Source organism: Oncorhynchus mykiss, chromosome 8, assembly GCF_057628025.1.
Source record: "Oncorhynchus mykiss isolate SJ-2025 chromosome 8, ASM5762802v1, whole genome shotgun sequence".
NCBI lineage: Eukaryota > Metazoa > Chordata > Actinopteri > Salmoniformes > Salmonidae > Oncorhynchus > Oncorhynchus mykiss.
The window spans coordinates 27768295-27780451 of NC_143029.1; the positions used below are offsets into that span (position 1 = coordinate 27768295).

Below are 12157 nucleotides of genomic sequence, written 5' to 3' on the forward strand. Positions count from 1 at the left end.
TCTGTCTGTCTGTGTGTGTGTGTCTGTCTGTGTGTGTCTGTCTGTCTGTGTGTGTCTGTCTGTGTGTGTCTGTCTGTGTTTGGCGCTGGCTGAACAGAAGTTGTACCAGGTTATGGAATCCCAGCTGGCATTGGTTCAGCGGCTGTTCCAGTGTGAGCCACAGGGGGGGCTGGTTGGTCAGGAGGATGAACAGGTCCGGCTGGAGCAACAGGTCACCACTCTGCAGCAACATGCTCTGGAGCAGGGAGCCACCATGCACAGAAGGCTGCAGGTACACGCACACACATGAAAGACCCACATAAGTAAACATATACACACATACACTCACACTGTGTATGCGTGTGTGTGTGTAGGTCTGGACACAGTGGGAGAAGGGCTGTGTTCAGCTGGGCCGGCAGCTGGAGGAGCTGGAAGCCCTCATCCCCTGCGAGGATCTGGTGGAGGAAGAAGAGGGGCTACTACAGGAAAGACTGGACACCTGTCAGGTATCCAAACCTCCCTCTCGTCTCCTCCTCTTCTCTCTACTACTCTTCCTTCCTTATCTTGCTCTCTTTGTGTCTATCTCTGTGCTCTCTTTGTGTCTGTCTCTCTGCTCCCTTTGTGTCTGTCTCTCTGCTCCCTTTGTGTCTGTCTCTCTGCTCCCTTTGTGTCTGTCTCTGCTATCTTTGTCTGGCTCTCTGCTCTCTTTGTGTCTGACTCTCTGCATGCTCTTTTCTGTCTTCTTTTTCTCATTGCATTGACCATCTCAGTATTTCTTGCCATCCCTATCATCTCCTCATCCCTCTCTCGTTCACTGTCCCATATCTCCTTCTGTCCACCCCCTTTCTTCTCCTCACATACCCAATTGAACAACATTTGCCCACTAAGAATTAGTTTGCACTACGTAACCAGTGTAGCCCTTATTCTTAATTTGTATCACTGGAAGATACTGTATATCATGAGCATAAGTCTTAAGCAACAGGTGTCTTATGTCCACATGAGCGATGCATCCTTCATGTACTGGGATGAAACCACCTGTTGTCTAATTCCAGTAACCAACAACAATGTAGGACGTGCCACAGACTGACTCCCAAATGGCACCCTATTCCCCTCATAGGACTCTTGTCAAAAGCAGTCCACTATGCAGGGAACAGGGGGCCATTCGGGACACAGCCATACAGAGAGAGCTGGATGTGAACCAGGCCCTTCAGTGAATGACGGATTCATGGGCAACTGGCACAAGAAAGATGGAGAGAAAGAGAGATGGAAAAATAGAAGGAGAGAGAGGTGGACAGAGAGTAATGGGTGAAAAAAAGGAGAGTTATTTGTTGTGGCATCGCTTCATTCCAAAATCAAATTACTTGGAGGAATACGGATGGCCATTATCGGAGAGTAGAACACGGTGTTCCATTTCGGATTCCCTCCCCATAACTAGCTGACTCCCCCCCCCCCTCCCTTTTACAATTACAGAATCCTATTTCTCATCTTTCGGACGGACCGACTTGAGTGGAATGTGTGTGTGCGTGCACATGTGTGTGCACGTGTGTGTGTAGGGGTAGAGTACACATGCTTCTTTTCATCAAATCTCCTTAATAGATTTATGCCTTCCCCTATCTGGCCATAATAACTGAATGAGATGCTGAATGGCCCCCTATTCCCTGTATAGTGCATTACTTTTAAACAAGCCCATAGGGCTCAAGTCAAAAGTAGTGTACTATGTAGGGAATAGGAGGCCATTTGGGACTCATAGGCACTGGTGTGGGGGTGGGCATGGGTTCAGGTGAGGATTCGGGTGGTGATGATTCCATTCTCACTCTCTATGCATTTCTTTCGCTCCTTTCGTCTTGTTCCCTATCGCACTTCTTTCTTTTTTTTTTGTTGCATTTTCCCCTTTTCACGTTTCTCTCCCCATTATCCCTCTCATTATTTCTCTCTTTCTGTAACCCTTGCAAACATCCCCTTACTCCTCCTCCCTCTTTCATTCTCTGTTCTTGTCTTCCCCTCCTCTCCCTTTTCTGTTCCCGCTTCATTCCCTTTTCCTCTCCCCACATCCCACAATAATTATTTGATCCCTACATTTCTTTTCATCCCCCTTTCTTCTGGCTCTACCTCTTCTTTCTTCTCTCTTATTCAAAACACATTCCCTTCTCAATTTTTATTCTTTCACATTTTCACCCTATCCCACCCCTATTCACCCCCTTCTCTCTCTCTCTCCTTCCCCTTTTTTCCCCCCATTAGCGAGTGCTGGCCCTGTTGGAGGAGTGCAGGCCTGCCCTGGGCTCGGTCCTGGACCAGGGGAAGGCTCTGCAGGCCTGGGGATGCAGTACCGGGGTCGGCGGCACAGGAGGCGTACTGGAGCTGCGCTGGCGGGCTGTCCGCAGCAAGGCAGAGCAGGAGAGCCAACGCAGCCGCGACATAAGGGACAACTGGACCAGGTGGGCGCACACAGACAGGGTTTTCGGAAAATGGACAGGGACATACACACAACATAGCTGTGGGCACATGTACAGTGCCTTCAGAAAGTATTCACACCCCTTGACTTTTTCCAAATGTTGTTGTGTTACAGCCTGAATTGAAAATTGATTAAATTGAGATTTTGTGTCATTACCCGACACACAATATCCCATAATTTCAAAGTGAAATTGTTTTTAGAAATGTTTACAAATTAATAAAAAATTAAAAGCTGAAAAGTCTTCAGTTAAAATGTACTTAACAATTATAAGTTGCATGGACTCTGTGTGCAATAATAGTGTTTAACATGACTGTATATGACTACCCCATCTCTGTACCCAACACATACAGTCGTGGCCAAAAGTTTTGAGAATGACACAAATATTAATTTTCAAAATGTTTACTGCTTCATTGTCTTTAGATATTTTTGTCAGATGTTACTATGGAATACTGAAGTATAATTACAAGCATTTCATAAGGGTCAAAGGCTTTTATTGACAGTTACATGAAGTTGATGCAAAGAGTCAATATTTGCAGTGTTGACCCTTCTTTTTCAAGACCTCTGCAATCCGCCTTGGCATGCTGTCAATTAACTTCTGGGCCACATCCTGACTGATGGCAGCCCATTCTTGCATAATCAATGCTTGGAGTTTGTCAGAATTTGTGGGTTTTTGTTTGTCCATGCGCCTCCTGAGGATTGACCACAAGTTCTCAATGGGATTAAGGTCTGGGGAATTTCCTGGCCATGGACCCAAAATATCTATGTTTTGTTCCCCGAGCCACTTAGTCATCACTTTTGCCTTATGGCAAGGTGCTCCATCATGCTGGAAAAGGCATTGTTCGTCACCAAACTGTTCCTGAATGGTTGGGAGAAGTTGCTCTCAGAGGATGTGTTGGTACCATTCTTTATTCATGGCTGTGTTCTTAGGCAAAATTGTGAGTGAACCCACTTCCTTGGCTGAGAAGCAACCCCACACATGAATGGTCTCAGGATGCTTCACTGTTGGCATGACACAGGACTGATAGTAGCACTCACCTTGTCTTCTCCGGACAAGCTTTTTTCCGGATGCCCCAAACAATCTGAAAGGGGATTCATCAGAGAAAATGACTTTACCCCCAGTCCTTAGCAGTCCAATCCCTGTACCTTTTGCAGAATATCAGTCTGTCCCTGATGTTTTTCCTGGAGAGAAGTGGCTTCTTTGCTGCCCTTCTTGACACCAGGCCATCCTCCAAAAGTCTTTGCCTCTCTGTGCGTGCAGATGCACTCACACCTGCCTGCTGACATTCCTGAGCAAGCTCTGTACTGGTGGTGGCCCGATCCCGCAGCTGAATCAACTTTAGGAGACTGTCCTGGCGCTTGCTGGACTTTCTTGGGCACCCTGAATCCTTCTTCACAACAATTGAACCGCTCTCATTGAATTTCTTGATGATCCGATAAATGGTTGAATTAGGTACAATCTTACTGGCAGCAATATCCTTGCCTGTGAAGCCCTTTTTGTGCAAAGCAATGATAACGGCACGTGTTTCCTTGCAGGTAACCATGATTGACAGAGAAAGAACAATGATTCCAAGCACCACCCTCCTTATGAAGCTTCCAGTCTGTTATTCGAACTGAATTAGCATGACAGAGTGATCTCAAGCCTTATCCTTGTCAACACTCACACCTATGTTAACAAGAGAATCACTGACATGATGTCAGCTGGTTCTTTTGTGGCAGGGCTGAAATGCAGTGGAAATGTTTTTTTTTGCGATTCAGTTCATTTGCATGGCAAAGAGGGACTTTGCACTTAATTGCAATTCATCTGTTCACTTTTCATAACATTCTGGAGTATATGCACATTGCCATCATACAAACTGAGGCAGCAGACTTTGTGAAAATTTGTATTTGTGTCATTCTCAAAACTTTTGGCCACGACTGTACACTTATCTGTAAGGTCCCTCAGTCGAGCATTGAATTTCAAGCACATATTCAACAACAAGGACCCGGGAGTTTTTCCTATGGTTCGCAAAGAATTGGTCGATGGGTAAAAAAAGCAGACATTGAATATCACTTTGAGCATGGTACAGTTATTAATTACACATTGAGAGGTGTATCAATATACCCACTCACTACAAAGATACAGGCATCCTTCCTAAATCAGTTGCCAGAGAGGAAGGAAACCGCTCAGGGATTTCACAATGAGGCCAATGGTGAGTTGAATGGCTGTGATAGGAGAAACTGAGGATGGATCAACAATATTGTAGATACTCCACAATATTAACCTAAATGACAGAGAGTAAAGAAGGAAACCTGTACAGAAGAAAAATATTCCAAAACAATCCTAGAGGATAAACTGGTTCAGTGTGCTTTCCAACAGACACTGGGAGACAAATTCACCTGTCAGTCGGACAATAACCAATGCCAAATATACACTGCAGTTTATTACCAAGGCGACATTGAATGTTCTTGAGTGGCCTAGTTACAGTTTTGACTTAAATAATCTTGAAAATCTATGGCAAGACTTGAGAATGACTGTTTAGCAATGATCAACAGCCAACTTGACAGATTTTTTAAAAGTTTCATGGGAAAATATTGTACAATCCAGGTGTATTTGGTATTTTATTAGGTTCCCCATTAGCTTTTGCAAAAGCAGCAACTACTCTTCCTGGGGTCCACACAAAACATGAAACATAATACAGAACATCAATAGAACAGCTCAAGGACAGAACTACATACTTTTTTTTAAAGGCACACGTGGCCTAGATATCAATGCATACACAAACTATCTAGGTCAAATAGGGGAGAGGCGTTGTGCCGTGAGGTGTTACTTTATCTGTTTTTTTTAAACCAGGTTTATTTGAGAAATATTAGATGGAAGGAAGTTCCATGCAATAAGGGCTCTATATACTGTACACTTTCTTGAATTTGTTCTGGATTTGGGGACTGTGAAAAGACACCCGGTGGCATGTCTGGTGGGATATGTGTGTGTGTCAGAGCTGTGTGTAAGTTGACTATGCAAACAATTTGGGATTTTCAACACATTAATGTTTCTTATGTAAAGAAGAAGTGATGCAGTCAGTCTCTCCTAAACTCTTAGCCACGAGAGATTGGCATGCATATTATTTATATCTACCCTCTGATTACAATTAAGAGCAAAACGTGCCGCTCTGTCCTGGGCCAGTTGCAGCTTAACTAGGTCTTTCCTTGCAGCACTCGTCCACACGACTGGACAATAATCAAGATTAGACTAAACTAGAGCCTGCAGAACTTGTTTTTTGGAGTGTGGTGTCAAAAAAGCAGAGCATCTCTTTATTACGACCAAACCTCTCCCCATTGAACCATTGAATCTATATGTTTTGACCATGACACTTTACAATATAAGGTAACGCCAAGTAATTTAGTCTCCTCAACTTGTTCAACAGCCACACCATTCATTACCAGATTCAGGTCTAGAACTTAAGGAATGATTAGTACCTAATACAATGCTCTTAGCTCCAGAGATGGTTAGGACCAGTTTATTACTTACCACCCATTCCAAAACAGACTGCAACTCTTTAAGGGTTTCAGTGACTTCATTAGCTGTGGTTGCTAATGTGTATATGGTTGAATCATCAGCATACATGGACACACATGCTTTGTTTAATGCCAGTGGCAGGTCATTGATAAAAATAGAAAAGAGTAGAGGGCCTAGACAGCTGCCCTGCGGTACACCACATTTTACATGTTTGACATTAGAGAAGCTTCCATTAAATAAAACCCTTTGAGTTCTATTAGATGGATGGCTCTGAATCCACAATATGGAAGAGGTTGAAAAGCCATAACACATATGTTTTTTCAACAACAGGTTATGGTAAATAATATCAAAGGCTTCATTTTCTTTCAACCTATCATCAGTCATTTGTGTCAGTATAGTACATGTTGAGTGCCCTTCTCTGTAAGCATGCTAAAAGTCTGTTGTTAATTTGTTTACAGAGAAATAGCATTGTATTTGATCAAACATAATTTTTTCCAACAGTTTGCTACGAGCTGGCAGAAAGCTTATAGGTCTGCTGTTAGAACCAGTAAAGGCCGCTTTACCACTCTTGGGTAGCGTAATTACTTTGGCTTCCCTCCAGACCTGAGGTAAATAATATAGAGTCAGCTACCATCCTCAGTAGCTTTCCATAAGTTGTCAATTCCAATTGTCATTATTGATCGATAACAATAATTTTTCTACCTCTCCCACACTAACTTTACAAAATTCAAACTTGCAATGCTTTTCTTTCACTATTAATTTTTTTAATGCATGAATACATTTGCTCACTGTTCATTGTTGGCATTTCTTGCCTAAGTTTGCCCACTTTGCCAATGAAATAATCATTAAAATAATTGGCTATATAAAATGGTTTTGTGATAAATAAGCCATCTGATTCGATGAAAGATGGAGTTTAATTTGTCTTTCTGCCCATAATTTAATTTAAAGTACTCAAGTGTTTTTCTATCATTCTTTCTATCATTGACCTTGGCTTCATAATACAGTTTCATCTTTTTTTGAGTTTAGTCACATCATTTTTTTGCAATAAGTAAGCCAGTCAGATGTGCAGCCAGACTTATTAGCCACTCCTTTTGCCCCATCTCTTTCAACAATACAGTTTTTCAATTCCTCATCAATCCATGAATCCTCAACAATTCTAACAGTTAGCTTCTTAACAGGTGCATGTTTATCAATAATTGGAAGAAGCAATTTCATAAATGCATTAAGTGCAGCGTCTGGATGCTCCTCATTAATCACATCAGACCAACAAGTATTTTTAACATCATCCACATAAGAGTCAGAGCAAAATAGTTTGTATGATCTCTTATACACTATTTTAGCACCAGCTGTTGGAACTTTGGCTTTCCTGGATTAAGCCACTATATTGTGATCACTGCATCCAATGGGTACGGATACAGCTTTAGTGCTAAGTTCTACAGTATTAGTAGAAATGTGATCGATACATGTGGAGGATCTTGTTCCTGTAGTGTTTGTAAACACCCTGGTAGGTTGATTAATAACCTGAACCAGATTACAGGCACTGGTTACAGGTAGAAGCATCCTCTTGAGCAGAAAGCTTGATGAAAACCAATCAATATTCAGGTCCCCAAGAAAGTAGACCTCTCTGTTTACATCACATACACTATGAAGCATTTCACACATATTATTTAGATACTGACTGTTAGCACTTGGCCTATAGCAACACCCCAAAATAATAGGCTTTAGATGTGTCAAGTGAACCTGCAACCACAACACTTCAATAACACTTCTTCTCCAAGCATCACAGGGATATGGCTCTGAATATACACAGCAACCCCTCCCCATAAGCATTTCTGTATCTTCTATAGATGTTATATACTTGTATTGCTACTGCTGTATCATCAAATTAATGATCTATGTGAGTCTCAGAAATGGCGAATATATGAATGTTATCTGATGTTAGCAAGTTATTGATTTCATTAACCTTATTTCGAAGGCTACATATATTAATATGGGCTATTTTCAGCCCTTTTCTGGGTAGCTTATCAGAGATTGACATAATACTGAAAAGAGCAAACAAAGCAAGAGAAAAAAATATACATTCAGCAGTCCATTAATAAATTGGGGTGTGTGTGTGATGCAGTGTGCAAACCTCTTGTAGACTTCCCCAGAAAGACGCACAGCTGTAAGTGCTGCCAAAGGTGATTCTAACATGTATTGACTCGGGGTTGAATACTTATCTAATGAAGATATATTAGTGATTTATTTTCCATTCATTAAAACAAAAGGATTATTTTGTGTAGATATTTGACAAAAAAAATGACAATTATATCCATTTTAATCCCACTTTGTAACACAACAAAATGGGGGGAAAGTCAAGGGTGTGTGATTACTTTCTGAAGGCACTATAAATGTGGACTGCTCTGCATAAGGACACATCGAACGATGTTTGAACCCTGTTTTCCCTCTTGTAGGTTCCACAACGACTCTGTTTCGCTCACTGGATGGATGGGCAGTGCTAAAGAACGCCTGAAGACATGGAGAAGTCTGCCCGACGCCACACCTCAAAACGAGGAGCTCACCCGTACTTACCTCATCCAACTACTGGTAAAATTGTTAGGGAAAAAACTTTAGATGACATGATTTGTAGCTCAATGTAGTAAATAATCGGAATTCATGTTACATGACTGACAGTGTCATCCAGACCCTACCGGAAATGTACATGTAAGAAAATGTATGGATACACAGAAAAACTACTTTTATTGTATAACACATTTAATTGTAACATGTTAAAAATGCAGTCCATCTGTCTTTTCTTTCACAACACCTGAAAGCTAGTTTGGAGTGAGTTTTTGGTTCCTAAATACATTACAAATGTTTTGGAAACATCAAGTCAGTTCACATGCCATGGGAAATGTTAGAATTGCAAACTGACTGTGTGAATTTTGTTTGAAATTTCCGGTATGGGAGCTGTTCGATATGACGTTTGGTTCTTTGACAGGAGTTTTCAGTGGAGCTGGAAACCAGGTCCGCTGAAAAGGCCTCTGCGCTCAGGGCGGGCACGTTGCTACTGCAGCTGAAGGAGGCTGATGCACCGGGGCTGCGCAGACAACTAGCGCAGCTGGAGCAAACTTGGACCGAAGTCACGTCTGCACTTCCCATAGCCCAGGAGAGACTGCACCAGGTGGGGATATGATTGGTTGGTTGATTGTTTGGTTGTGCTCTTGATGAGCATCTGAGTAGAAGAATCAGGTGTCTTGTAGTTGAACCAGGTTGTAGTGTAGTAGAACCAGGTTGTAGTGTAGTAGAACCAGGTTGTAGTGTAGTAGAACCAGGTTGTAGTGTAGTAGAACCAGGCTGTAGTGTAGTAGAACCAGGCTGTAGTAGAACCAGGTTGTAGTGTAGTAAAACCAGGTTGTAGTGTAGTAGAACCAGGTTGAAATGTAGTAGAACCAGGTTGAAGTGTAGTAGAACCAGGTTGTAGTGTAGTAGAACCAGGCTGTAGTGTAGTAGAACCAGGCTGTAGTAGAACCAGGTTGTAGTGTAGTAAAACCAGGTTGTAGTGTAGTAGAACCAGGTTGTAGTGTAGTAGAACCAGGTTGTAGTGTAGTAGAACCAGGTTGTAGTGTAGTAGAACCAGGTTGTAGTGTAGTAGAACCAGGTTGTAGTGTAGTAGAACCAGGCTGTAGTGTAGTAGAACCAGGCTGTAGTAGAACCAGGTTGTAGTGTAGTAGAACCAGGTTGTAGTGTAGTAGAACCAGGCTGTAGTGTAGTAGAACCAGGCTGTAGTAGAACCAGGTTGTAGTGTAGTAAAACCAGGTTGTAGTGTAGTACAACCAGGCTGTAGTAGAACCAGGTTGTATTGTACTAGAACCAGGCTGTAGTAGAAGCAGCTGAGTAGTAGAACTAGGCTATAGTGTCGTAGAACCAGGCTGTAGTGTAGTAGAATCAGGTTGTATTGTACTAGAACCAGGCTGTAGTAGAAGCAGCTGAGTAGTAGAACCAGGCTGTAGTGTAGTAGAACCAGGCTGTAGTGTAGTAGAACCAGGCTGTAGTGCCTCCTCAACACTGCGATGGAGTGCCTTAGACTGCTGTGCCACTTGGGAGGCCCAAGATAACGTAAACATATTTTGGAGGGTAAAAATGTTCTCAATATTATTTTTTTTACACATTTAAAAAAATATATCTTCCCACGTACCCCATGGGGACTGCCGACGTACCCGTACCCCTGGTTGGGAAACAAAGTTCTACGTAACCAGCGCGGAAAGGAAAGAGCTGGAAAACCAAGTGTGATGGAAAGGAGAGCAAGCCTCGCTGGGCTATTGAGACACACCCATTATCTTTCAAATAATCTTCTAACAACACACACAGATGGGATGAACAAAGAGAAGAGGCGAAGACTCGTTTTTCCATTTGGCCCCTCGTCTATCACCACTGAATCCGAGCAGGTTCTCAGAACATTCAACAAACGGCCGACCGTTGTGCCAAACTGAACAGTGAGGGTGCATCTTAAATGGCACCCTGTTCCCTATTTAGTGCACTACTTTTGAGCTGGTAGTGCACTATATAAGGAATATGGTGTCATTTGGGATTCACCCTGTGAACTCTTTCATGTACAATATGACCTGTTGTGGGTTCACTGACTTGATGAAGATAGGGGAGAGGAGGAGATGAAAGAAGAAGCTTATCTTCAGACAACGGGGGTTGCACGTCATTGGCACTGGCTCCCACAGTGCATGCATCACCGGAGCATCAAAACCCATTACCTATACTCGCACACAAACACACACAGAACATGCACAGAGGCATACACAGACACGCAGTCACGCACGCACACACACAGACATGCACACACACTGGCATTGCCCCCTTCTCCCCCTTGCAGCTGTGGTCTCAGTGAAGGCCAGTTCACAGCGCCGCATACAACGACTCTCTTTCTTTCTTTTTAACTCTCCTTTTTCCCCCCTGTGTTTTGTCAAATGAAGGATATAAATCAGCTACTGGGAAAGTCCTCGATAAGAGTAGAAAGGGATAGTTAATTCATGTTTTCCACTTTATTTTGTCTGTGGTCAAATTCACAGCTTTAGGATATTCTAAAACGGCATACAAATATGGTATATTTACACTGGTATGCCTTTCTAAAGCAATGCTCTACATTATATTGTTGACTATACAGTGCATTCAGAAAGTATTCATACCCCTTGACTTATACCACGTTTTGCTGTGTTACAGCCTGAATTCAAAATGGATCAAATAGATTTTTTTCTCACTCATCAACATACCACATAATGACAAAGTGAAAATGAAATACAGAAATATCGAGTATTCACACCCATGAGTTAGAATCACATGTTAGAATCACCTTTGGCAGATTTTACAGTCTTTCTGGGTAAGTCTCCAAGAGCTTTGCACACGTAGATTGTACAATATTTGCACCAAATAATTCTTCAAGCTCTGTTAAGTTGGTTGTTGATCATTGCTAGACAGCCATTTTTAAGTCTTGCCAAAGATGTTCAAGCTGATTTAAGTAAAAACTGTAACTAGGCCACTTAGGAACATTCAATGTCGTCTTCGTAAGCAACTCCAGTATATATTTGGCCTTGTGTTTTAGCTTATTGTCGTGCTGAAAGGTGAATTTGTCTCCCAGTGTCTGTTGGAAAGCACACTGAACCATGTTTTCCTATAGGATTTTGCCTGTGGTTAGCTCTATTCCATGTATTAATATTATTATTATTTTAAACTCCCTAGTCCTTGCCAATGACAAGCATACCCATGACATGATGCAGCCACCACTATGCTTAATTTGTTGTGTTGGATTTTCTCCAAACATAATGCTTTGTATTCAGGACATAAAGTTAATTTCTTTGCCACAGTTTTTGCAGTTTTACTTTAGTGTACCTTATTGTAAACAGGATGCATGTTTTGGAATATGTTTTACTCTGTACAGGCTTCCTTTTTTTCACTCACTGTCGTTTATGTTAGTATTATGGCGTGACTATAATGTTGTTGATCCATCCTCAGTTTTCTCCTATCACAGCCATTCAACTCTGCAACTGTTTTAAAGTCAAGATTGGCCTTATGGTGAAATCCTTGAGCGGGTTCATTCCTCTCTGACAACTGAGTTAGGAAGGACGCCTATATCTTTGTAGTGACTGGGTATATTAATACACCATCCAAAGTGTAATTGATAACTTCACCATACTCAAAGGGATATTCAAACCTTCCTGGTCTTTGTGGTTGAATCTGTGTTTGAA

The 12157-nt window shown here is 42.0% G+C and overlaps 1 protein-coding gene across 19 annotated transcripts in view; it reads left to right on the forward strand.

Moving 5' to 3' along the window:
- The window catches only part of syne2a (spectrin repeat containing, nuclear envelope 2a), a 232865-nt gene that overhangs the window by 145271 nt on the left and 75437 nt on the right, over positions 1-12157 (forward strand). For all 19 annotated transcript variants that reach the window (XM_090243070.1, XM_090243079.1, XM_090243074.1 and 16 more), the window contains 5 exons: positions 98-271; positions 354-485; positions 2218-2414; positions 8378-8510; positions 8905-9087. In XM_090243070.1, the coding sequence (XP_090099196.1) occupies positions 98-271; positions 354-485; positions 2218-2414; positions 8378-8510; positions 8905-9087 (819 nt within the window). The remainder of the gene's footprint in view (positions 1-97; positions 272-353; positions 486-2217; positions 2415-8377; positions 8511-8904; positions 9088-12157) is intronic.